This window comes from Ranitomeya variabilis, chromosome 3 (genome assembly GCF_051348905.1).
Source record: "Ranitomeya variabilis isolate aRanVar5 chromosome 3, aRanVar5.hap1, whole genome shotgun sequence".
In the NCBI taxonomy this organism is placed as follows: Eukaryota; Metazoa; Chordata; class Amphibia; order Anura; family Dendrobatidae; genus Ranitomeya; species Ranitomeya variabilis.
This window is the reverse complement of record NC_135234.1, coordinates 232894499-232921270: the sequence shown is the minus strand read 5'-3', so window position 1 is coordinate 232921270 and position 26772 is coordinate 232894499. Positions and strand designations below refer to the sequence as shown.

Here is a 26772-nt window from a genome sequence, read left to right as displayed (position 1 = left end):
TCAGCGCCCTCACCCGCCGACCCTGCCGCCGACCTTGACTCGAGTATAAGCCTAGAGGGGCACTTTCAGCCCAAAAATTTGGGCTGAAAATCTCGGCTTATACCCGAGTATATACGGTATATAGGTTTTTTTAGGTTTTGCTGCACACAATCAAAATGCTTGTTTATAAAAAGTGGGGGTTTTTGTCGCAATATTCGGAGAGCTATAACTTTTTTTATTACCGGTATTTGGCGAACAGAGCTGTATGAGGGCTTTTTTGTGGGACGAGTTGCAGATTTTTTTTGGTACCACTTTTGGGTACAAAATATTTTTTGATCGCTTTTTATTCAAATTTTTCAAACACAGAATTTTAATTTTTTTGCACTGGTAAAAGTGATAAGACCGATTTGTTTGTTGGGTTGGCACAATTACAGCGATACCGGATTTATATATTTTTTATGATTTGCTATTTTTACACACTAAAAACAATATTTTAGCAAAATTAATTTGTTTCTGCATTGTCCTATTCTGAGAGCCGTAACGCTTTTATTTTTTTGCCGAATGAGCTATATTAGTGCTTGTTTTTTGCTGGACGGTTTGGTGTTTTCATTTGTATCATATTTTTTTACATATGACTTTTTGATTGCTTGTTATTCACTTTTTTGTGAGTCACTATGAAGAAAAAGCGACATTTTTGGATTTTTTATTATTTTTTACGGCGTTTGCTAAACAGAATAAATAATGTGCCAGTTTTGTAGAGCAGGTCGTTACGGACACAGCTATACCAATTATGTGTGCTTGTATTTGTTTATTATTGTTTTATCAGAAAGGCAGTGTTTTGAGTGGTGAAACGGATTTTAGTGATTTATGTGCGAATTTTTGTGTTTTTTTTTTACTCTTACATATTTTTACTTTTCACTTTTTTTTTTTTTTTTTAAACACTTTTTCACTGTGGGACATCTATAATTTTTAGTTTGATCACTGGTCTCATACACTGCTGTATTCATGTACAGCAGAGCATTAGAATAGTCAATCGCTGCCACAAGTTGGCGCTATTGCCTTATTCCTTAGGTCCATTAAAAAGCTGCGCTGAGGAATATGTACCCTTAATGACCGCCGCTAAAAGGTGTATCGTCAGTCGTTAAGAGGTAAAGATTAACCTTTCAGTGCATTTTACCACTGTTTTTTTTTTTAAACCCCTGCAGGGGCTTTTTAATGTGTATTTTTGTATGAATAAAGACAACTTTTGTAGCTCCTTTTTTAGCTTTATAACATGGTAGCCAATGGATGAAGTATGGCATCGGCCACACACCCATTAAACGGGCAGGCTGGGTCAGCCGCTCCTCCAGCCTTCTGTTTCTTCTTCAGCACTTTGCTGTCACTTTCACAGACAAGACCGCGCACAGTGCGGCTGTGTCAGCTAGTAGTGATGCAGCCAGGCCGGAATACAAGAATAATGTAAGGCGCAGGCCCGGCCGCGTCACTACTAGTAGATATGGCCACACAGTGCACCGTGCTTGGCTATGTCTGTGAACATGATGGCCATCAAGCAGCGCGACCTGCACGGCCACATGCCCGGGAAGAGCGGAACAGGAGACAAGACGGGGGGTGGGAGCATTTACAAGGTGCCGGCTTCACCAGATTAAAAATACTTCTAATGTGTATGTATGATATGTATATATATTTATATCCGTGCATATGACTATATGTGTGTATATTTGTTTGTTTATATGTATTTTTGTGAATTTGTCTTCAAATATGTATATGTACGTATGCCTGTATGTGTACGTATCTGTGTATATATTTGTGTATGTGCGTGTCTGCATACCGTGTGTCCATGTCTGAGTACAGTTTGTGTGCATGTCTGCTTATGTGTGGACTAATGTGTGTGTGTCCATGTCTGTGTACTGTATGTGGACATGTCTGCGTATATCTGGAATTGTATGTATTTTAGTAAGATGTCCAATTTAACCTTCCTCTAGTGTTAGCTTTCTGTTACTCTTATGTTAACGGGTCGGTTTTGACCCGTGTCTTAAATCACCCCTAGGATACCCTAAAAACTGTTATTTATGATCCAATTTGTTTCTTACCTCTTAGTTACCTTGTTAGGGTTTCTCATCCATGGAAGGATTGATTTTAATATTTTTGTTGTGGCCCCCTGGGCCTTTCATTTGAGAGCATACCCTTCATTTTCTATATAAAAATATTGTCAAATGAACCTCAAGAGAATAATATAAACTTGAAAATGTTTGTTGTATTACCTGACTATTACTGAAGGGTTTTAGAACACATTTCTTAAATGTAAAAAAAATATACATATATATATTTTATATTATTAACTCTAGTAACATCTATGGTGTTACGGGTCAATTTTGACCCATAGCTAACTACTTTATGAAAAAGGCAAAAAACAGATTTTTTTTTTATAGAACTTTAATACAAATAAAAGATGAAAATTATATTAACATTAATAGCAATAATAATAATAAAAAGTAGCTTTTCTAAGTCAAACAAACAACAATCAATCAAGCAAATCAAATCAACAGAAATCAAGTACTAGTTTTTAGATGCATTAGTATTTAGATGCATGTGTGGCAAAAAGTGACACTTTTTGTGTGTTCTTTGCAGAGGTATTTTTTGCAGGCGAAGCACGATGTGTTTGTCTTTCTGTCCTTATTGCTAGGGCAGACCTGACACCTCTTTCTTTTAGAATCAGGTGGTCTCACTGGGGTTGTGGCTGTTGTGGTTGATGTTGAGGCAGGGCTGGTTGAGGAGGATGCTGGTGATGATGCTCTTTGGGTTGCTGTGGGTGTGGACGAAGCACTTGTTGAGCTCTGGAGTTGTCGGACCAAGGCTGCAGCGGCTGGGTCTCGGGGCACTCGTTCCCTTTGGTCAATGTGCGCCTTGACAAGGGATCTTCCTAGTTCCTCAAGAAACATCCTCCGCTTGTTTTTTTTCTTTGAAGTCCATCCTTGGTGAATGTGGGTCCACAACACAAATGAATTGCATGCTGACACATCAAGGATGTTGTAAAATACAACCATTGGCCATCTCCTAGTCATTCGCTGGCAAGTGTAGGTGGCAGTCAGCTTGTCCAGGTTGTCCACTCCTCCTTTGTTTTTGTTATAGTCCAGGATGATTCTGGGCTTTTTGTCACTTCCTGATGACACAGCTGCATCTTTGTGAAGTGTGGACATCAGTACCACATTCCGTCGTTTTTTGGGGCAGTATGAAACAGCAGTGGTGGTGTCTGTAAAATCAAACTTTGAGGAAAGTGGAGCCCTGTCCTTCATCTGCAACAATTCAGCGGGCAGCTCAGGTTTGTTTTTTTCCACAGTGCCCACCATGGTGATTTTCCTCCTGAGAAGTTCTTGTCCAAGGTCATAGCTGGTAAAAAAATTGTCACAAGTAATGTTGTGACCCTGCAGTCCAGTAGTCATATCGAGGACTACACGTTTTCCTTGTTTTTTTTCAGGGATGCCGCTTGCAGACTTGCCTGTGTAAATCTGTAGATTCCATGCATAGCTAGTTTTTGCATCACAGGCTGCCCAGATTTTTATGCCGTATTTGCCTGGCTTTCTTGGCATGTATTGCCGGAAGGGGCATTTTCCGCGGAAAGGGAGAAAACGTTCGTCTACTGTCACCTCTGGCCCTGGGCTGAACATCAGTGGAAGGAGCTGCACCCATTTCTCCCAAACATCCCTGATGGGAACAAGTTTGTCAGATTTTGTTCTGGTGTCTCTGTTGTCAAATCTGGGGACTCTTGATATCATTTGAAACTTTTAAATGACATTGTTGCCCGGAAAATATTCCTGCCTGTCGATGCGTCCCAGAGACTATCAGTGGCCTCATTGCAGGATTTGTACACTCCAGCAAGGAGAAGAACACCAATGTAGGCATCCAGGACATCATCATGAAGATCATTCCACATGTCGCCGTTGACTTTTTTTCCTTCAAGGTTTGTCATAGCAATAATGACTTTTTTTTATTGACAATGGCATAAACAGATCAAAACATGTCTTGATGTCACTTACTCTTGTCACAGCAAACCTTGTGATCCCAGGGATCATTTTTATGACATTTGCAGCATCTGCCCTGCCAAGTACATCTGGAGGTACTGAGCTCCAACTGATCTTGCCACTTTTGGATTTGAATCTTTCAGCGGGAGCAGCTTCAGCACCAGTGACCTCCTCATCAGACTGATCAGAACTGTCTGTGTTTTCCGGTTGATACTCCACATCATCTTCCTCCTCAGAAACCTGTTCATCTGTATCAGTTTGCTGCTTTGTGTCCTCTGATTCATTATCATCTAAGATATGATCCAGAATTTGGCTTACATCAAATCTTCTCATTGTTGCATGTGTAAACTGGAGATGTATACTCTGCAAAGTACCAACTCTAAGCTGATTTGGCCATACATGCCTGGACATGTCCCTAACTCAAGTTGTTGGAGGTAGAGCTGGCTGTGGGCTGTTGGTTTATATTTTGTTTATGAGTTCAGTTTTGGGACTTATTATTGTTTTTTTACTCTTATATTAGACCGGGGTCGAAATTGACCCCAACAACACAAATGTTATAATTTTAATAAAAGCATTTTACAATTTAGTAAAATAGTTTTATTTTATTGTATTTTGTTTAAAAATAAGTTCCTGAAAAAGTCAAAAAGTCTTGATGCAGTAAACAAATGTATGTAGAATTAGTATGCATTTAAAACCTAAAACGGGTCGGTCACGACCCTAACACAAGAGGAAGTTTAAGAATAGACAAGTGAAATTAACCCCTTTGCGCACCTTGATGCAATGGTGTCACCATAGGGATGTGCTTGTAAGGAGTGGATTCAGGAGCTGATCTTATCCCAAACCGGGCAGATGTCAGCTGTGATACATAGCCGGCATCTGACTGTAACAGCAGTGATCAGAGCTCGCGGTGATTGCTGCTGCTTTAAGTATTAAGATGCCCTTGTCAATCACTGTCAGCGGAATTTATATATCACGATGGTTGGTGCATGCATTCACCAGCTCCCATCAGGACCCTGTGGTGCAGCTGCAGGTTTTTCATGGGGGGACATGTGTTGTTACCATTTTGGTCATTCTCTGAAGCCTGGCCTGAGGTTAGGCTCCTTGGAACATGTCATAAAGTGCTGGGACGTTATTACAGCACACTCACTTTGTAGAGAGCGGTGACTATAACGGCTCCTTGCATCGTCCCTATGACAGGAAGCGGAGTGGCAGCAGGGGAAATAAAACTTACTTTTCTCTTTGTACCCAACACTTTTCCAGTTAGCTGGCTAACCAAGCTTTAAATGCTATTTACTGGCGGATTAACCCTATATCTGCGGATAAATAGCATTTCTTGAGGTGACAAGTTCCTTTTAAAGAGATATCCAGTATACTTGTAGGATTTCACTCTGACTCCTTACATTGTGTAATGTACTGTTAGAATTCAACTGTTTTCACACTCTCTGCGCTGGTCACATTACTGCTCCATATGCAATGTGCATCACTTGCCACCCGCTTTCTTATCTACTCCTCTCATTGTTTCAATTGAGAAAAGTATAAGAGAAAGATTGGCACATGATTGTTAGTAAGCAAACTGCATGGAGTGGTGATGTGATATGACTAGTGCAGAGCGTGTGAAAACAGCTAAATCCCGAAACAAAATCATAATATATTTTTTAAAGGTGAAAATAATGTTTCCAAAAGTTTTTTTTTTAAGGTGGTGTGCAAAAGGGCCTCACTATATAACTTTAGTATAGTGTTAAGTTTTTGTCAACACAACTTGTTGTTTGAAGAATTAGGCAAGTGTGAGAATAATTTGCAATTTACAATCCACAAACTTTTTATTCTGACTTCATGTTCCCACATCTCTGTAGTAAGCTTGGTTTTGCTTCTGTATCTATGTAGCAAGCTCAGTTTTGGTACTGTACCTATATAGTAGGCTTGGTTCTGTTTTTGTATCTATGCAGTAAGCTTGGTTCTGCACTTGTATTTATGTAGTAAGCTCGGTTCTGTTCCTGAATCTATGTAGTAAGCTCTGCTCTGTTCCTGTATCTATGTAGCCCTGTTCTTTTCCTGAATCTATGTAGTAAGCTCGGTTCTGTTCCTGTATCTATGCAGTAAGCTCTGTTCCTGAATCTATGTAGTAAGCTCTGCTCTGTTCCTGTATCTATGTAGCCCTGTTCTTTTCCTGAATCTATGTAGTAAGCTCGGTTCTGTTCCTGTATCTATGTAGTAAGCTCTGCTCTGTTCCTGTATCTATGCAGTAAGCTCTGTTCTTTTCCTGAATCTATGTAGTAAGCTGTGCTCTGTTCCTGTATCTATGCAGTAAGCTCTGTTCTGTTACTGAATCTATGTAGTAAGCTCTGCTCTGTTCCTGTATCTATGCAGTAAGCTCTGTTCTTTTCCTGAATCGATGTAGTAAGCTCTGTTCTCTTCCCGTATCTATGTACCAGCCACCGTTATTTTATAGCCTTTTACCACTGCTGCTTTAAAGGGGTTTATCCGCTTCTTGAACTATATGTTTGGCCCTGATAAAATAAAAAAAAGCCTATACTCACCTCTCGTGCCGGCGCCGTTCCCAATGCATCGGCACTCGCTCTCCCCGGGGCTCTCATGCAGTGTTGTGACACGTGACCCCAACACCCAATCAGCGCTGGCATCACTGTCCCTGCCTACATACAGATTGAACATGAAGAGGAAGTTCAGGATGCAGCTGATCCTTGGCTTCAACCTGGTGTGATGGCAGCGCTGATTGGGCATCGGGGTCACGTGTCACCACACTGCACGAGAGACCAGGGGAGCGCGAGTGCCGACACTGTGGGAACAGCGCCAGCAAGGGAAGGTGAGTATAGGCTTTATTATTTTATGGAGCCAAACATTTAGTTCAAGAAGGGGTTATCCTAGTAGTGGACAACCCCTTTAATGTAGCGGCCAGAGATAAGCAGGCTAAAGGTGGGCTGCCACAACTCATGAGCCTCTGCTTTGTGACTGCTCCCATGCCAATAGTTGCCAGCCAGTCCCTGCCATTAATAGTGATGTATATAACACCAAGGGAGCTTTGCCAGGATACATGGCACCTGTAGGCATAAGGTGTCCTCCATGGGCTGGGAGGAGGGCACTGTGCTGGCGCCTCCACTTCAGGACGTGTCAGGTGCTGCCCTCACCCCACAGCTGGCACGTCCCATCCTCCATTATTCACGGCCAGCCTGACCCTGTGCCTTATATAACATCCTCCTCATTAGCCTCACGTGTAAGCACGGTCACAGCTGTGTCTCCCCTGGCTCCAGCCTAGTGACTGGCACGTCTCTCCCCACAGAGCCGGTAAGCTTCCCTGGCAGCGCCCACATGCCCGGCCTCATCTGTGTCCCCTTCTGTGTGTGTGACAACTCCCCCTTCCTCCCTCACACAGCAGCTCTGCAGCTGACCTGCGGGTATGCAGGGTTTCCCCCTCAGTTTCACCACTTGGTACAGTCCTAGCTGCTTCTTCCTCTACTTCTTCGGGACTGCGGCTAGGACAGTTCCATAGTGTTCTAGAGAAGAGGGGAGACAGCCGGCTCTATGCAGCAGTTCTGGGACAGCTGTAACGGTTAGTTCTAAGCACTGGGGAAACATGGGGTTTACGGGGCAAAGGGAAGATGACAGGACGGCTAGACAGCGGTGCGGAGGAGGCAGAGGACGGGGTACACACGAGCGGTAGTGACACCAGAGGACCGTGATGGGGACGGAAAGTGACGGGACTGTACCAGCGCGCGATGTCCTGGGGAGACGGCGGCAGAGCAGGGGCCGCACATCAGGGTGATGACGGCAGGACACAAGCTGCTGCCCTAGCTCTGTCCTCACCGTCCGGGGTACTGCGCTCAGTTATCTCGGCCTCCTGCCATCACAGCAGCCTTCTGTAGCTCCCTGCCATGGATGATGTGTGGCCCATAGGTAATGTGTGGCCCGTGGGCGATGTGTGGCCCATGGGTGATGCGTGGCCCATAGGCTGGGACTGTGCTAATCTGCGCCCCATTCAGTCCTGAAATAACCCAAATAACGTATTTGGTAGATGATGGAGGTGTGCAATTAAAGTTATAGGCTGCCGTCACACGGTCAGTATTTGGTCAGTATTTTACCTCAGTATTTGTAAGCCAAAACCAGGAGAGGAACAATTAGAGGAAAAGTAGAATAGAAACATATGCACCACTTCTGCATTTATCACCCACTCCTGGTTTTGGCTTATAAATACTTATGTAAAATACTGACCAAATACCGTGTGACGGCAGCCAAACAAAGTCGTCAAATTAGTTGAAAGTTGTAGAACCGTTGCTGACACCTATGGGAAATCTAGCAGGGTTTCGGTGACTACAAACCTTTACTTTATGCCCCTTTATAGATCTGTTGCTTTATGCAGTGGGAGACAAGATCTCTCTTCACCCTTTACACTACAGGGGTGCACACTTTGTTTCATGGCTGTTCCCAAGAGTTGTTGTTGGAGACCATAAAAGCCCTGTAAGATAAGATATTTTTCAATTAGAGTTAGGCTACTTTCACACTAGCGTTGGGCTCGGTCCGTCGCGGTGCGTCGGGCCGAGGTTCCCGACGCTAGCGTTGTCTCCGCCGCACAACGGGGGCAGCGGATGCATTTTTCCAGCGCATCCGCTGCCCCATTGTGAGGTGCGGGGAGGTGGGGGCGGAGTTCCGGCCGCGCATGCGCGGTCGGAAAAAGCGGACCGTCGGGAGCAAAAAACGTTACATGTAACGTTTTTTGGTCCCGACGGTCCGCCACAGCACAGCGCAACCATCGCACGACGGTTGCGACGTGTGGCAATACGTCGCAAATGCGTCGCTAATGTTAGTCAATGCTGAAAAAACGCATCCTGCAAGCACTTTTGCAGGATGCGTTTTTTCGGCAAAACGACGCATTTGCGACGTATTGCAGTTAACGCTAGTGTGAAAGTAGCCTTAATGTAATAAAATGCTTCTGTGTCTATCAGGCTATTATGTGGCAGGCTTGTATGGCGCCCCCTGGTGTTCATTAAGCGTATGTGCACACGTGGAAAGGTGTGCAAATTTTTCGCACTGATTTTGGTAAATCCGCAGGAAATCCGCACTGTTTCTGCGCGTTTTTTTCCGCAGCATGTGCACTGCGGATTTTGTTTACATGGTACTATACAACACATGGAAAACTGCTGCGAATCCGCAGCGTCCAATCTCCTGCAGATCCGCAGCAAAATCCGCAGCGTGTGCACATAGCCTTAATTCCATCTAAGAACTTTCTCTTCTGAGTTCAGTGCTGGGGAGAATTCTCACTATCTGTGCTGCACAGCAGCAGGAATCTGTTCTGCCTCCTGCTTACAAGTTCAGCTGGGTGGCCAGGCTTTGAGACCATCATATTCCACAGCGCTTTACAGACATTATCATCGCTGTCCCCATTGGGGCTCACAATCTAAATTCCCTATCAGTATGTCCTTTGGAACGTGGGAGGAAACCGGAGAACCTGGCGGAAACGCACGCAAACATGGGGAGAACATACAAACTACTTGCAGATGTTGTCCTAGGTGGGATATTGAACCCAGAACCCCAGCTTTGCAAAGCAGCCATGCTTAACCACTGAGCTGCTCCATCTTATTCGGAGCAGGTTATGTTTCTGTCAATTTATTGCTTCAGAGAGTGCGGACTGGCACTGCAGAATTGGAGCGTCGCTCTGTTTTATAGTAATTATGCAAATTGTCTCTTCAGAGAGGAAGAGAGCTAGAACTCTAGTGCCACCTATTGGAAGTAGCAATCACTAGGTTCTAGCTCTCTTCCTCTCTGAAGAGACAATTTGCATAATTCGCATATTACCCAGAGGAGCATTGCGGCTTTAAGTCTCCTCATCTCGGCATGCTTAGCATGTCGATCTCCGCATGAAGAAACGATACTTCTTGGATAACGGGCTGTTTTATAGCTGACACTGCTTCAACTTCCAAGATCAGAGATAACTCCTGTACCTGTTGTTAGACTCCTCGAATGCCATGGTCTGTAGTGTCTCCAGTATCTAGCTGGTTAGGCCCCCTTATCACCTCCGTATAAACCCAGTATTAGAAAAAACAGTATCGGTGTCATCATTGTGCCACGAACGAACACACGGTCCTTGTAAAAACACAGATATGTGAAGATCACCATAGTGTGACGATTCCTCCTGAGTGTCTAGACGCAGTGAATGAGAGTTCTGCCTTCCAATCCAGGAATGTGGCATGCTCAGCTGTCAGTATGGTGACCTAGGATCTGTCCTCACCACCCATGGCCTACTCCTTTCGTAGTGATTCGCTACCATCATGTAATTCTGACGTTGGACCTTTTCCTGACTGTGCCTTCTTCTCACCCCATGGGTACTTGTGGTATCCATGAAAAACGAATGCTACACGTAGCAACGATCCCGCTAACGATCTCGTTATGTGTGACAGCGACCAACGATCAGGCCCCTGCTGGGAGATCGTTGGTCGTTGGGGAATGATCAGGACCATTTTTTGGTCGCTGATCACCCGCTGTCATCGCTGGATCGGCGTGTGTGACGCCGATCCAGCGATGTGTTCACTTGTAACCAGGGTAAATATCGGGTTACTAAGTGCAGGGCCGCGCTTAGTAACCCGATATTTACCCTGGTTACCATTGTAAAAGTAAAAAAAAAAAAAAACAGTACATACTCACATTCTGATGTCTGTCACGTCCCCCGGCGTCCACAGGGTTAAAACTGCTTTCGGCAGGAGCGCTGCTATTGCACGCGCTGCTGCCGAGAGCTTCCCTGCACTGACTGTGTCAGCGCCGGCCGTAAAGCAGAGCACAGCGGTGACGTCACCGCTGTTACTGCCGGCGCTGACACATTCAGTGCAGGGAAGCTCTTGGCAGCAGCGCGTGCAATAGCAGCGCTCTTGCCGAAAGCAGTTTTAACCCTGTGGACGCCGGCGGGGGACGTGACAGACATCAGAATGTGAGTATGTAGTGTTTTTTTTTTTTTTACTTTTACAATGGTAACCAGGGTAAATATCGGGTTACTAAGCGTGGCCCTGCACTTAGTAACCCGATGTTTACCCTGGTTACCCGGGTGCTGCAGGGGGACTTTGGCATCGTTGAAAACCGTTTCAACAATGCCGAAGTCGTTCCCCTGATCGTTGGTCGCTGGAGAGAGCTGTCTGTGTGACAGCTGCCCAGCGACCACACAAATACTTACCAACGATCACGGCCAGGTCGTATCGCTGGTCGTGATCGTTGGGAAGTCGTTTAGTGTAACGGTACCTTTAGAATATGGTGACCTAAAACAATTTAAAACAGAAAAAGGGCAATTTTTATTTAATTTAGCATTCAAACATAAAAAAATTCAACTTTGGTGTCATTGTAATCATTATGACCTGCGCAATAAAATTAAAGGGTTATTGCCAGAAAATTTAATTATCCCCTATTAGATAAAAAATAACTTTCTGATCACTTGGGGTCCAACAAAGAACGAGGGTGTGAAGGTATGTCCTGAATGGAACATAGGTGCACATCTCAGGCCTCCACTGCCATCACACCACCACAGATAACAGAGAGGAGGCCAAGAATTCACACTTCCCCCAATATGGATGTTGCTGCAGAGCTCTGCTGTCCCCAGGTCCAGCGACTGCTCCACTGCTGCAGACTTTGCTTACTGGCTGCTGCACTGAAGTCACAAGTACAGCGCTCATCACCGCTGCAGCCAATCACATTGTTAATATGTGTTTTATTGTTTGCTACTTCTTGCACAAGATAAATCTTGTATAATTGCTGCTATTTTAAAAAATCAGTGAGGATATTTGTAAAAAAAAAAAAAGTTTGATGAACTGCTTACAGAACCACACCTATGAATATCTTAATGGCATTGCCACAAGTAAAAAAAAAAAAAAAAGTCAAATTGCTGCTTTTGCATGTTTTTTCCCATTTCAGTCAACATATAATGCTGCAGCACCAAAAATAATGGAAACAGAGGATCATCTCCACTGCGGAGATATTAGCTTGTAAAGTTTAGGTCATAAAATATGTAAAGTTCAACTGGGTGTCACCAGAGATTTGTCTCTGGGGGCGTGTACTTTTTTTTTCTGCATGAGGTTGACCAATCGTAGACAGGTATCAGCAAACAGGTGGAAAAACAACCACCCCCTATTCTCCTTCACTGATCTTCAGCTGCTGTATAGAGAGACAGAAGAGCTGAGTTATGTATCATTACAAACACTTCCAGATCTCATCTCACAGTGTTATCAGCTCTGGCCTTCTCCCCCCACACTCACTGCCGTGATATGAGATCTAGAAGTGTTTGTAAAGATATACCGGGAATATGTTTCTTCAGAAATCTGTGAGGTGAGTGTATGTTCTTCTTTCGCCTATGTGTTGCTACCTGATTATTATAAATTTTCATGAAATCACATCCATTTTGCTTGATCTGTTAAACTCATCCGATTAACTGAATCATAAAATGCAGTGGAAAAAAACGGAGCATTTGTGCTTTGTGGGAACTTGTCCTTAGGCCACGTTCAGTATTTGGTCATTATTTCACATCAGTATCTGTAAGCCAAAACCAGGAGTGGGTGATAAATACAGGAGTGGTGATGTGTTTCTATTATACTTTTCCTCTGATTGTTCCATTTCTAGTTTAGGCTTACCAATACTGATGTAACATGCTGAACGAGTGAACGTGGCCTTAAACTGAGTATTTTCCCGCTGAGTGTTAACATGTTATCTCAGAGCCTTTTAAGTTGTAGTCACTATTTACCCTGCATATATTATAGCAATCACATAAAGATATTATATGACGTTTTTATTAAAATAATAACACTTCCCTTTCAGATTTTCGGGGATCTCCACTCCACCTACTGCAGTCAGCCAAATCCTTTTCTGGTACTCCTCATAGTCTAAAGCAGCTGAGTCGAGAATTAAGAACATCCATGGAGGGAAAATACAAAGAAATAGCAGAGGTAATAAAAATGTCCATTCTCAGAAAAAAAAAATTATAAGGCAAACCCTACTTCCCCCCTCCCATCCATCCCCATAGCACTAAACCGAACTCCCCTGGGCCTGCACATGGCACCCCTAGAAAAGTCTGTTTGCTCAAAAGAACTGTAGCCGGTCAGGAAAATGTATTCCATTTAATGCGTGTAGTCTATGTGTTACAAGGACGGCTCTATTCCTCTCACGGAGCGCCAAGTGGGTGACATCACTAATGTGGACTGAACTTGTCTAATAATGTCTGTCGTCTGTCCCTCAGGAACTGTTCAGTCGTTCCCTTGCTGACAGTGATATGCGTTCTGCTCCATATGAATTTCCAGAGGAAAGTCCCATTGAGAAGCTTGAGGAGAGGAGACAGCGTCTAGAGCGACAAATAAGTCAAGATATCAAGTAAGGCAACAAAGAGTGAAAAACATAACAAGAAACATATAAGGTACAGATGGCAGATAAAAGTTAGAATACTTAAAGGAGAAGTACCAAGATTGCAACTTAAAACCAATCCACTAGATAAGTAGTTAGTGATCGTTTGGGGTTCCACTTCTGTCACCCCCATTGATCATGAGTGGATATGCTCAGTCCCCCATTTGAGGCGGCCATTGAGTATACTCATCTATCTCCATCAGTTCTATACATTTTAAGTGGAGTGGAAGTGTGAATACTCCACAGCTTCATCCAAGCAAGTGTCTCGAGATCCATGTTCTCTTGATTGGTTTCAAGTGGTGGGACATCCAGCGATCAGTAGTCTATCTTGTATCCTGTGGATAAGTGATGAGATGGAATCTTTGTAGATACCCATTAACCTCTTCCCACAAATGGACTTAACTGTGTGTCCAGATTGCAGGTGATTTTCTTCAATCGGGGGTACATTTATGTTTGATGTATGGCATGGGCACATGAGTTACAGACTGCTGAGCTCCTATTGCCGGACATAGTGCTTATCCCAGCACTTAAACCCCTCAGATGCAGCTGTCGATAGGGACAGCAGCATGTGGGGAGTTTCAATAAAGGAATATTGCTCCCTCTGTCAACCTATTGTCACCCCGCAGCAAGATCATGGGGTGCTTACAATTTGCTATTGAAACAGGAAGCCTGATATTGTGCTCTGTGTTTGCCATATCTTTAACCCGGACAGATCCCAGGGCCTGATAGGATAACTGGCAGTCACCCACTGACTTGTTAGATAACACACTGAACAACATAGATTGGGCACTGTATTATCAATACAATCCAAAGATTGCATGTTCATGTCCCTTTGTAGGACTAGGATATACTGTAAAAAAAAAAAAAAAGTTTTTAGGTGTTATAATAAAAATGTCAAAATAAAAAACACAATTTTAATAAGAGGTCAAAACTCCAATTCCTTGTAAAATGAGTAATATTTGGTATTGACGTGTTCATAAGACTTGTATTATATGTATATAATTTTTTTGCGCCATGCAGAGAATGCTGTTAAAAATAAATGAAAAACTATGCCATACTTGATGCTTAATCTTGGTTAAAAAAATAAATAAATAAACTAAAGTGATCAATGCAAAAAACAAGCTCTCGAGTTCTGTAAGCAGGGAATTAAAAGACTTAGGTCTCTTAAAATAGGATGTCTAAAAAAAGGTATATTTTTTAAGTGATTTTTAGGCTAGTTTTACATTTGCGTTTAAAAACGCAGCGTTTAAAACGCAAACGCAGGTGGTGAAAAAATGCATGTAAACGCGTGCAAACGCTGCGTTTTTTAGACGCATGCGTTTTGACGCGTTTACATGCGTTTTTTCCTGCGTTTGGGTTTTTGAAACGCATGCTGAGAAGTGTGTGACAGCTGCCAATCATCAAAATCATCTAGAAAACCCACTATAAATAGAAATAGCTAGGGTTGGGGTTAGGGGTAGGGTTAGGGTTAGGATCCCTAGGGTTAGGGGTAGGGGTAGGGTTAGGGTTAGGATCCCTAGGGTTAGGGTTAGGATCCCTAGGGTTAGGGGTAGGGTTAGGGTTTGGATCCCTTTATCACCTTGATGGGGGGGGGGTGGCTTATCAGTGTGTATTCTTGTTTTTTTCTATTGAAACGCATGCGTTTAAAACGCAATCAAACGCATGTGCTTAAAAACGCATGCGTTTACATAGACAGCAATACGTTTTTTTGCCGCAAAAAAAGCAAGCGTTTTTTTGCCGCAAAAAAAGCCTCTAGAAATTACTACATGTTGCATTTCTGCAACCAAACGCAAGCATAGAAACGACGCATGCGTCATCAAACGCGGCAAAACGCATACAAAAAAACCGCATGCGTTTTTAATGTTAAATATAGGGAAAAAAACGCATGCTTTTTTTGCGCTAAAACGCAGCGGCAAAAAACGCAAATGTGAAACCAGCCTTATTGTGAAAAAGTAATAACATATAAAAAGGTATCAATTGGGTATTACCAGAATCTGATTGACTTGTAGAATAAAGTTAACATGTCCATTAAACTGCATTGTGAACTCTGTGTAAAAAATAACATGTAAAACGTCTGGCGAGGGAGCGCACTGTCACTGTGCATTAAAAAGAATATTGGACAATGACAAAATCCTACTGTTCGTACATAGGAATTGACAACCGACACATGCTCAGTACAGCAGGGACTAGCCCCAACTCTGTCTCAGATTATAAGCTTGTGAGCAGGGGTCTAACTTCTCTTGGTATCTGTTGAATTATGTGTTACTCTGTTATGTCTTTATTGTCTGTACAATTCCCCTCTGAAATGGAAAGTGCTGCAGAATATGTTGGTGCTATAGTAATAAATATCATTAATACTCAGGGTGGGGGCAGTGTTCACAGCCTCTGCCCCCTGATGACGGCTTGTTTGAGTATCCCAGCATGCACTGAGGTTTCTCAAAACGTAGCGCCATCAAAGAGGAAGTAAGTATAAAAAAAAAGCAGTTAGTGTAGTGAGGAAACAATAGAGAATTTTTTATTAAAGTATATTAGGAAAGAGATTATAATATCATATTAAATAATCAGACATTTAGCATTAAAATAACTGTTATTTTCGGAGCATCTCATTAAATAAGTCTACTAGTATTATTACTTAATATAATAGTGTATTTCTTTCACCTTTCCTCGCTTCTGTTATTTTTCTCAAATTGCCTTTCTATTCTTTTTTTTATCCGTATTTCCAATCTACTGTTAATTCTTCCTAGACTCGAGCCCGACATTTTACTTAGAGCAAAACAGGATTTTATGAAAATTGACAGCAGCTCAGACTTACAGTGAGTCACTCCTTTTATCTATTCCGGCATTGTGCTGTCTGCTTGCATGTATCATTTACCTCCTCTCCTATTCATCTTTTCACATCCTCCTCTTGTTTCATTACATTCTCTTGTGCTCTATTTTGCTGTCACTTTTTGTTTCCCAGGGTTTACAAAGAAGAACATGAAGATTTGGTGGATCATTTCCCTAAAGAGGCTTTCCTTGAGAGAGAGTATCTCAGAGTGTCCATCGCAGGTGATGAAAAGTGTGGGGTACGTGCTTCACTTATTAAATATACAGATGTATATCACCCCCACATACTGCCTGCGGCATATCACATTATACAGTATAAGCCTGCAGTGCAATATGGTGCGAATAGGCTCTCGTTATAAAAAAAGGTACACATTATTAGCGTTCTGTATATACTGTATACCATTGTATGAAACAGCGTAGTTCACTTGGCTTTTCCATGCTGCAAAAAAAGGACTGGTGACACGTGCTGCCCTGGTGCATACCAAGTACAGTCTTTTGGTGTATTTCTGGGAAAATGGAGCTCATGAATGCCATAAACTTTCCTGATGCCAAAATAGGGCTAAAATCTGATGAGACGGTGAACAGATGTGAGGAGATGGCATTTGTACCGCATCAGAAAAAAGCTCCTTCAAATAAAATTGTATAAAAATATATCAGATGGAAAGTCTGCTAATAGAAATTTAGCCAAAAAGTGGACCTTATATAGAGGAGCAGCGAAATAATGGTGGGCCTACCTTCACGTTCAATATATTCCTTGCATGATACAGTTACATATTTACACTAATACCTTATGCTTTTCCCTTTTATATGTCAGTAAATATAAAAACAGATTGGTTGCTGCGAGATCCGTTGGTTCTGTCTAATATGGTTGAACACTTTGCCTGGAGTACAAGACAGACGATTTATGGTATTGATGAGATTAATCACAAAACATCACCTACGCTGATACATTTTATTGGCTCCAACCTGGAACTGAGAGGGATTTTTCTATCTCTCACTGTCCCTCCCACCTTCTTTGGGACTGTTATGTTTGATTGCAGACAGAGAACTTGACAACAGTGGCCTACATGAGCCATCTGCTTATTAGGAGCACCTCAGCCATGAGAGAAGCTGGCAAAGTTGGCTCTTCTAGAAGTCTTCAGCCAGCTCTTCCTTACTGGGGCACTCTCGCTGTGGTCCTCTTTGCATCCTACCTAAACCACAGAAGTCTAGGTCTATGCCTTGCCCCCGAAGGAGTATTTTCTGGCCTTATAGGGAGAGGCCTGCTGCATCCCTCTTTACAAGCATACAGTGGAACCTTTGGAGCTTAACTTCCTATATGTGCTTCAAGACGCTACGAATCTCCCTATGAGCCTCATCACAACATTTCTGCAAAATGTATTTCTTTGAAATTGGCTTTTTTTGGTGATTATCTCTATTCAAATGGTGTATGAACTTGCTGCACCCTCAAGGGATCCCTTCCTTGTTCTCTATACTTACAAGGTGGTATTACATTGTTTCTCCTAAAGGTAGTTTTGGCACCAAAGAAATTATTTTCTTTTCCTTTGACCCTTTCCCGCACACCCCTGGAAGCATTCTTTCAGCCAGACCAACTGCACTTAATCAAACCCGTTAAGGACTACCTTTCCATAACAGAAGCCTTCCACCATTCTGATTCTCCTTGTTATTCCAAAACAAAGGCTCATTCCACAAGTGTGGTTGAGGTCTCTAAGGCTACGTTCACATTTGCGTTGTGCGATGTTGCGTCGGAGACGCAACTCACAACGCAAACAAAAACGCAACAAAACGCACGCAAAAACGCTGCGTTTTGCGACGCATGCGTCCTTTTTTGCCGAAATTTGGACGCAAAAAAATGCAACATGCTGCGTTTTCTGCGCCCAATGCTTGCGGCCAAAAAAACGCATGCGTCGCAAAACGCAGCACAACGCATGTCCATGCGCCCCCATGTTAAATATAGAGGTGCATGACGCATGCGGCGACGCAGCGGCGCCCGACGCTGCGTCGCACAACGCTAATGTGAACGTAGCCTTAGCTGGTAAGGCATAAGGAGCTCATTTGCCAGGTCTCTAAGGTTGCCAACCTTCTTGTAGAACTTCTCCAAGTTCTACGAGATTCATGCTATGGCTGAAGCCATCTTTGCGGTATAATATGCTGCAGACTGCAGTGTGCTAGGCATTCCACATTGTCCGTTGTTATAGTTCCCATCCTTTAGGACTGCTCAAAAACACCCTGCTGTACTCCATCTCACCATGTTTTAACAAGAAAATTAGATTTCTGTACTTACCGTAAAACTTTGCACATATTCTCTGGATTACTGTCACTAAACATGCCAGTCCTCCTCTTGAGACCGTTGCCGTGGGCGACTGCACCACTGTGTTAATGTTCTACTTACAGCATTACACAGTACACGATATCCCCTGGATCGCAGCCGGGCACCATATCCTCCAGTTTACAGTCACTAAACATGCCAGTCCTCCTTCGGCCACAGGACAGTCTACCTCTGGTTTGCCGCCGGGCACAAGACAGTCCACCTCCAAGACCGGTTACCGTGGGCGACTGCACCGCTGTGTACGCTGTGGGCGCCAGGCTATTCAGCTACCTTGACTGTTTGGCTCCACTGGCCTGTGTGGCTTCACACAGGTGGAGCAAAGCAGAGCCTCCTGCTCTGTACTCTTCAAAAACAAGAGACTGACACACCCAAACCCTATACTGCAGGGTTTTTAATTAGTAACCATGGAAAACCCGGGCAAGGAATAAAACTGACTGTACTACTACCATCTGCAGTCTTTCAAAACCCAGAGCAGGTTTTCCCTAAATCTGCCTTGGACAACTAGCATGCCAAGACCTATACTCACTTTAGTCTGCATTGCAACCACAGCTACGCCTGTGACTGCAATAGCCTCAATACGCCTCCGTGCGCATATTGGGGGGAACATACAGCGGCCCCCTACATGTAACACCAGTCACTGCCTCACACTTCTTATAATTAAAAGTCATGGAATTATTGAAATCACAGGCTGAATAGACCTATTAATGATATGCAAATGGTAAAATGTAAACAATATTTTCAAAACCTCTCAAATTATTCAGTATGGAGTATGAGAGCCACATGCAGAAATTAACACACTTGCGCGCCTTGGCATTCTATCAGTGCGGTTATTAATTGGCTGTTTGAGGAATGTTCTCTAGTCCAGTCACTAATGCATATAACACAACAGCAGATTAAAGATATATAGGGCTATTATGGAACAATAACCTGTTTTAATTTTGGTTATTTTAGTACTAATTTCTGTGAGATCTCAACAATTCTATCATGTATTCCAAGTGTACTGTTTTATTAGTTTAGCAATTTTTCTTTCTTGCTTCTCAGTCCTGTTTTTTCTTTTAGGTACCTTTCACTGACCTTTTAGATGCAGCCAAGAGCGTGGTACGGGCCTTATTTATTCGGCAAAAGTATATGAATATGTCCATGCAAAGCTTTTGTCGAACTACTGCTCAGCACCTGAAGAAGCTCAGTGATGAGGCTTTAGACAGTCCACTGCAGGAGGAAAGCGCTGATACCCCTGTTGCTGCAGGTAATGTTCAGAGGGGGCTTTATGGGGGGAGTTACCACGAAGGGAAGCAAGATAATTGAAGCTGCCACAACCTCTCTAAAAAAGTTATATGGTGCAGCTTTCAGGACCACAAAAAACCTGCATCTCACATGGCTGCATTATACGGGACTGGCCCAGGCTTTATGTATAAAAGGCAGCACAAACAAGTATTACTGTACCTATAGCACCTAATCTTGTCCTAGCATCTTGGTGCAGATTAGAAAATCAAAGACTTTACCTGGCTGTTATGAATAACTGCTATTGTATTGTTTGCTGTAATTTTTACCATTGATGTCTAGAATGTTTGGAATTACATTTCATAGATGTAATTTTTTTTCCCACAGATGCTCCTGTGCATCCTCCCTTTTCCGACCAGCATCCATATGAAGTGTGTGACACCAGCACTATGCCTCCTGACTTGGGATTTGGGCTAAAAATGGTAGATGGTGTGATACATGTATTCACAAAGCGTGATGTCTTGGACACGTAAGCCTTTCTGTATACATATAGTATTATGACTGACACGTTAGTTTTCTTCACAATTTGAACCTTGATACTTTTATGCTGACAAAAATGTCAGCTCAGCACGCAAAACAACAAGCCCTAACACATTTCCATCTTCGGAAAAATAAAAACATACAGGGTCTCAGAAAATGGTGCTTCAATATCACATTGCAGTCAACAAAATGTCTCTGCTCTGTGAGCCTAAATTTCATCCTCCCTTATCCCTTTTGCAAACACCCAGAAGGGGAGGAGCGGAGTGACATCACACACATGTGAGAAAACCCCGCCCACTTTTACTGCAGTCGTAATGTGAGCTAGCACTACACTAGGTTTTTATGACAATTTTCAGCAGCTGCTCCCCCTAGTGTATAAAAATTGAAAACATCAAAACTTTTAACAACATTTTTCATATTTTGTACCATTTAAAAATGTACAAATTTAAAAGAATTAAAACATTAATACTATACACTTTTTTCAAAAGTTGAATAGATTTTATTTAAAGAAGTCCCATCAAAATTCTTATGTCATAATCTGGGCTATTTACCTGTGTTATGATGTGTAAGTGTATTAAATTACTTACTGCTCACCATCTTCTCTGCTATCCAGCGCCGCTTCCGTTTTCTTACACTCGTGATCTGCAAACACTAAGTGGCTCACACAGGGGTCATTGCATAGGTAATTAAGATGGATTATGAAGTAAAAAATTTAATAGGACTTTTCTAAAAATCGAATCAGTATAGCTGTGGCTGAATTGTTCGCCAAATGGAAGTTCAACTTGCTGTTGAAATTTGTGAACTGTATTCTAACTATAAAGAGAGCCTTACGTCTTGAGAATCTCCCTGACAATCTGCCTCCAGGGCTTATTTCAAATGGAAGGTAGTGTTACCAGTGTGAGACATGCACTCTCCAGATCTGACTGCGGGCTGTATATGATTACTGACACAGTACAGCAGAGCTGAGCTTTGTATAATTACAAACAAATCTGCAACTCTCTTCTCATAGTGCTCAGCTGTATTCCCCTTCCTCCACACTGACTGCCTGTGAGATGATAAAGTGTTAGTTCTAATCACACACAACTCTGCAATGAGATCAGGAGACCAGACTGTCAATCATTACATGTCTCACACTGGTAATGCCCCCTTTCATTTAAAATAAGCTCTAGAGGGAGATTCTCATACAGATAAGTGTCCAGACCATAGATTTTAACAGCTCATTTACATATTAAAAAAGCATGGATTTCTCTAGATAATACATGGTATCTCAGATATCAATCAAGGTATAATTTATTCAGCTTCCTGTGATGTTCATGACCATATAGACGCCTTAGGAGGGTTGATGTTTCTGATAGATTCCCTTTAAAGGCTATTTTGATCTGTCATACCAGCAGTGTGAATGCCACATTTATTGATAATGATGCTTTTTCTTTCAGAAATACAGAGTTGGACCTCCCATATCTGGATCTTTCAGAATTTGTGGCTGACATGAATGTACTGATGGCCCTTATTATCAATGGCCCCATGTGAGTAGTGTAGTAAAAGGCTGGAGTTGGCGTATGGCTCAGTATTTATTCAATGTTCTTTTGTATGGGGACTTGGTTCTATGCTATAAGGGAACACACAATTAATAAGAAATGTGTTGTTATCCCGCATGGTATTATGTTCTCAGAGGACAAATATAATCAAGGGCTTTATGTCACTTCTATGGCAGAAAAAATAATACATTTTGGGACACATCATTTTGTGCAAATACTTGTGACATTTTATCCTTCAATCGCAACAAATGGGGCAGGAGCAGATTCCATAGAATTTGCCTAATCTGCCCACAGTGCAGACTGGTGTGTATAAAATGCCAGTGTAAGTAAATGTCTGTCTAGGTGTATTGCTGTGGCTAGTATTTTCAATGTTGTGTGCATTAAATCTTTTCAGTCTTTTCCTTATGAGTTTGGGTAATTGTGTAAAAATAATTAAGGGGCCTATTCATCAAGACTGGCTTAGGCTACGTTCACATTTGCGGCCTGCGCCGCAGCGTCGCCGCATGCGTCATGCGCCCCTATATTTAACATGGGGGCGCATGGACATGCGTCGCACTTGCGTTTTGCGCCGCATGCGTCGCTGCGGCGCCCGCGTCCGGGCGCAGAGGACGCAGCAAGTTGCATTTTTGCTGCGTCCAAAATCAATTAAAAAAATGACGCATGCGGCGCAAAACGCAGCGTTGTGCATGCGTTTTGCTGCGTTTTTGTTTGCGTTGTGCGCTGCGGCGCCGACGCTGCGGCGCACAACGCAAATGTGAACGTAGCCTTAGTGCACAATCACGCTATACCAGTGTTGCTGAAATAGAAGACTCCAAATTCATTAAAAGATGCATGCCACTTAATTAATTTTGTGCCTTTTCTTAGTAACATGTACTTCCATGCTCTGGGCCAGAAATTCTACTATTTTTGATATCCCATGCCGGTTCTGTCCATTTTGGCAAAAAAATGCAAAAAGTCGCCAACATTTAGCGCATCTTCCCGTTGTACAAAAATGTTGTGACTTGAATTTTTTTTACAGTTTTCTGCTGTCCAAACTTTCAGGAATCAGCCCTAAATCTTGATTATCCTTTTTATCAAACTTAAGGATAATTTTTGTACTTTAATCTCGATTTACTTATTTCTGTGAATGGGGCTTAGGTGGGAGGGAGTGGTTAACGGATTGCCAACAAATTTTCCCTCATTCATGCCAGAAAGTGAAGTAAATGATGTCAGAAATCTGCTTTACTTTATAGTTGATGCCATACAAGGTTATTTTTCTTTTGAGGGCTGATACTACTGGTCATACTGTGAAAGAGGGGATGGAGGTGACAGGCAAGTGATCAGAGACTATCTTTATCACAGTTTATGGAGAGCAGAGATGAGAAGCCACCTAGGATCCAATGCAGAAGGGAGCACAGGTGAGGGGGCTAACTGCTACCTCCCCTTCTGCACAGCACAGACATCACAGAAAGGATACAAGCTGGATGCAGAAAGGGAAGTAGGGGTTAACCCTTTTGCATCCTGTAACGAAACAGATCACACAACATTGTATTATTATTATAGGGGGTGCATGGATAGATGAACCAGAGTTACTGATATCACACTGTAGCATTGAGGAGCACAGGAGACGGCGGCCGGAGAAGATTTTGTGTTGGAGGGCTTCATGTCGTGCACAAGCAGGGTGCCTAACTAGCCCAGTATTTGTCAGGAATACTTTCCTGACCTCTGCATTCTTCTGCTTTATCTCCTTGATAAGGGAGGTTGCAGAGGGACTATGGCAACTACCTATTTGCTACTCTCCTTGCAATTAAGCAGCTGTCTAAGCAGTGGTCTGGATGTTAGGGGTTTCATGGAGGCCGTGTATGTGCGACCTGCACAGTGTAGCAGCTCCAGCACATCTCACCTGCTGCTCGTTCTCCTCTAGTGTGTTCCTGAGCTTCCCACTGTACTAACAGCTTCTTCTCCACTCTCCTGCTGCTGCTCTCCTTCTCCAATGATAGAAAACAGTACTGACAAGCTAACACTTTTTGGATTGTCGAAATCAAAAGTGTGATGACCCGAAGTTGTGAATGTATCGATCCTTATAAGCTTATCGTTTACAGAGTCCCATATTTTTCATTTCTCGGCAGTAAGTCATTCTGTTACCGGCGGCTGCAGTACCTCAGCTCACGATTCCAGATGCACGTTTTATTGAATGAGATGAAAGAGTTAGCAGCTCAAAAAAAGGTGCCACACAGAGACTTTTACAACATACGTAAGGTGCGTTCTTTTCCAATTAGATTTTTAGCCAATAAAGCGGACTATGTGGATAACAGTGACTTTAAACTTTACTTTTAAAGGTGGACACGCATATCCATGCAGCGTCTTGTATGAATCAGAAGCATCTACTCCGATTTATCAAACGGGCCATGAAAAAGAATTGGGAAGAGATAGTTCATGAAGAGGGTGGGAAGGAACAGACTCTGCGTCAGGTCTTCGAGAACATGAACCTAACAGCATATGATCTGAGCGTGGATACTCTGGATGTGCATGCGGTGAGAATCACATTTACACATGAAAAGTCCTGGGGGCAATAAGACGCTTTTATTCATGGTTTACTTAGCTTGTTCTGGTCACATGAAAATCCCAAGTACTTGATAGTGACCGTGATTTTAAGGTGTACAGTAGGGTGTTTCATTTTGTATGGTAAAAATTAAAATGTCAAATTTTTGCAGACTTTGCTCATGCCCTGAGTCTCACTAATGTAAAAAGTATATATGCCAAATTTCAAGATGATCGAACAATGTTTAGAGGTTGCACACTTTTATCAGTTTAATAAAAGTACGCAAAAAAAAAACAGATTTTCAATGTCAAGTATTTTTTATTAGAAATTCAAACAATTAAAAACGTAGAATAATAGTGACAATAAACCGTAACATTGATAGGCAGTATCATATGTATTAAATCATTAAAATAATGTGCTGTGAAAGATGCAACTCCTTCTTTTGTTCGCTTGGTGACGGCTTTTCTATGATACTCGACAACTCTTAACAAGAACTGTTTCTGTTGTTCATCTCTGATTGAATTATTAAACTTCTTTATCAGAGCAATGCCCCTTTCCGTGGTGTCATTCACCACCTTAAGAGCATTGATGGAGCTTCTTAGTGTATCACTGCAATATTCTTCTACATCGTAGATCCCAAAATTCAATTCAAAGAATGTCTTTGCTTTACTTGTAACAAAATCGCTGAGGTATTTTCCTTCAAAAACTAGTTTTTTACCTTCCAACTGTTTCAGTTCCTTTTTCTTTGCAGGTTTCATTCTTAAATTTTCAAACATCTTATCCTTCTCAGCCTGACTGATACGTTCATCCAAAAATGCCAATCCTATGTTAGTTTCCGACAGATACCAAATGTGTCTCTTAGCCACTGTGAGGGCACTTTCTCTGACATCTTTATCTGGATAATATTGCAAAAGCTGTAGCATCTCCAAATCATTCTTTGGAGCCCATCGACTTACAACTGCCTTGTGCCCAATGCAGACATATATTAGACAGACAAAACGCACTACTTTTCTTATTCCTTTCAATTCGGTATTAGAAATTTGCAGTTGTTTAGTGAATAGCACAATTTTGAGTACATATATGGCCTTTGCCATACACTTTGCCTCAGTCAGAGCCCCTGGAACCCTAAATTTGAAATAGTTTTCTGTTGTGAATTCTGTTCTCGAACTCCCTCCTGTGGTCAGGAATTGTACTTCGGCGAGTTCTGTCCATGGACTCCCTCTGGTGGCTGTGAGTGGAGCTGCTGGTTCTGAGGTTCTGTCTTCAGCTGACCTCGTTTAGTTCTGGCTGGCTGCTCTATTTAACTCCACTCAGATCGTTACTTGATGCCAGCTGTCAATGTCCTAGTACTGGTTCAGTTTTCTCTTGGATCTTTCAGATGACCTGTCTACTCCAGCAAAAGCTAAGTCCCTGCTAGCTGATTTGTTCACCACTGTTTTCTTTTCCAGCTTGCTATCATGATTTTGTCTTGTTAGCTGGAAGCTCTGGGATGCAGAGTGGCACCTCCCCACTGTGAGTCAGTGCGGGGGTCTCTTTTGCACACTTTGCGTGGTTTTTTGTAGATTTTTGTGCTGACCGCAAAGATACTTTTTCTGTCCTCAATCTGTTTAGTTAAGTATGGCCTCCTTTGCTGAAACTTGTTTCATTCCTGTGTTTGTGACTTCCATCTTAACTCACAGTCAATATGTGTCGGGGGCTGCCTATTTCTTTGGGGAATTTCTCTGAGGCAAGCTAGGCTTAATTTTCTATCTTTAGGGGTAGTTAGCTCTTAGGCTGTGAAGAGGCGTCTAGGCAGAGTTAGGTACGCTCCACGGCTATTTCTAGTGTGTTGTGATAGGATTAGTGGTTGCGGTCAGCAGAGTTCCCACTTCCCAGAGCTTGTCCTGTATTACTAGTTTGCTCATCAGGTCATTCCGGGTGCTTCTAACCACCAGGCCAATCATAACAGTTTTCATCCCAACCTCCAAGATATAGAAATCATAGTTCTAATAGCTCTTTGTAATCTTCTCTTGAATGACTGCCATCTTGCAAGACATTGTTGAGGTAGTCCACTATTTTGACACGTTGTTCTTCTAGAAAACCTTGAATGGGATTTTCTTCATCTAAAGGTACCGTCACATTAAGCGACGCTGCAGCGATAGCGACAACGATGCCGATCGCTGCAGCGTCGCTGTTTGATCGCTGGAGAGCTGTCATACAGACCGCTCTCCAGCGACCAACGATGCCGAGGTCCCCGGGTAACCAGGGTAAACATCGGGTTGCTAAGCGCAGGGCCGCGCTTAGTAACCCGATGTTTACCCTGGTTACCAGCGTAAAAGTAAAAAAAACAAACAGTACATACTCACCCAGCGTCCCCCAGCTTCTGCTTCCTGACACTGACTGAGCTCCGGCCCTAACAGCACAGCGGCTTTCACTTTCACT

At 42.7% G+C, this 26772-nt stretch overlaps 1 protein-coding gene across 8 annotated transcripts in view; it reads left to right on the top strand.

Annotated features, from left to right (window-relative positions):
- The window catches only part of AMPD2 (adenosine monophosphate deaminase 2), a 130947-nt gene that overhangs the window by 51092 nt on the left and 53083 nt on the right, over nt 1-26772 (top strand). For 4 of the 8 annotated variants that reach the window (XM_077295239.1, XM_077295238.1, XM_077295243.1 and 1 more), the window contains exons 2-10: nt 12798-12925; nt 13216-13346; nt 16121-16189; nt 16336-16441; nt 19591-19777; nt 20140-20281; nt 21729-21818; nt 23939-24068; nt 24149-24343. In XM_077295239.1, coding sequence (XP_077151354.1) covers nt 12798-12925; nt 13216-13346; nt 16121-16189; nt 16336-16441; nt 19591-19777; nt 20140-20281; nt 21729-21818; nt 23939-24068; nt 24149-24343 — 1178 coding nt within the window. Of the gene's footprint in view, nt 1-7177; nt 7299-7425; nt 7564-7683; nt 7908-12797; nt 12926-13215; nt 13347-16120; nt 16190-16335; nt 16442-19590; nt 19778-20139; nt 20282-21728; nt 21819-23938; nt 24069-24148; nt 24344-26772 lie in introns of those variants that run through there. The other 4 variants (XM_077295242.1, XM_077295240.1, XM_077295245.1 and 1 more) reach the window with 4 other exon arrangements.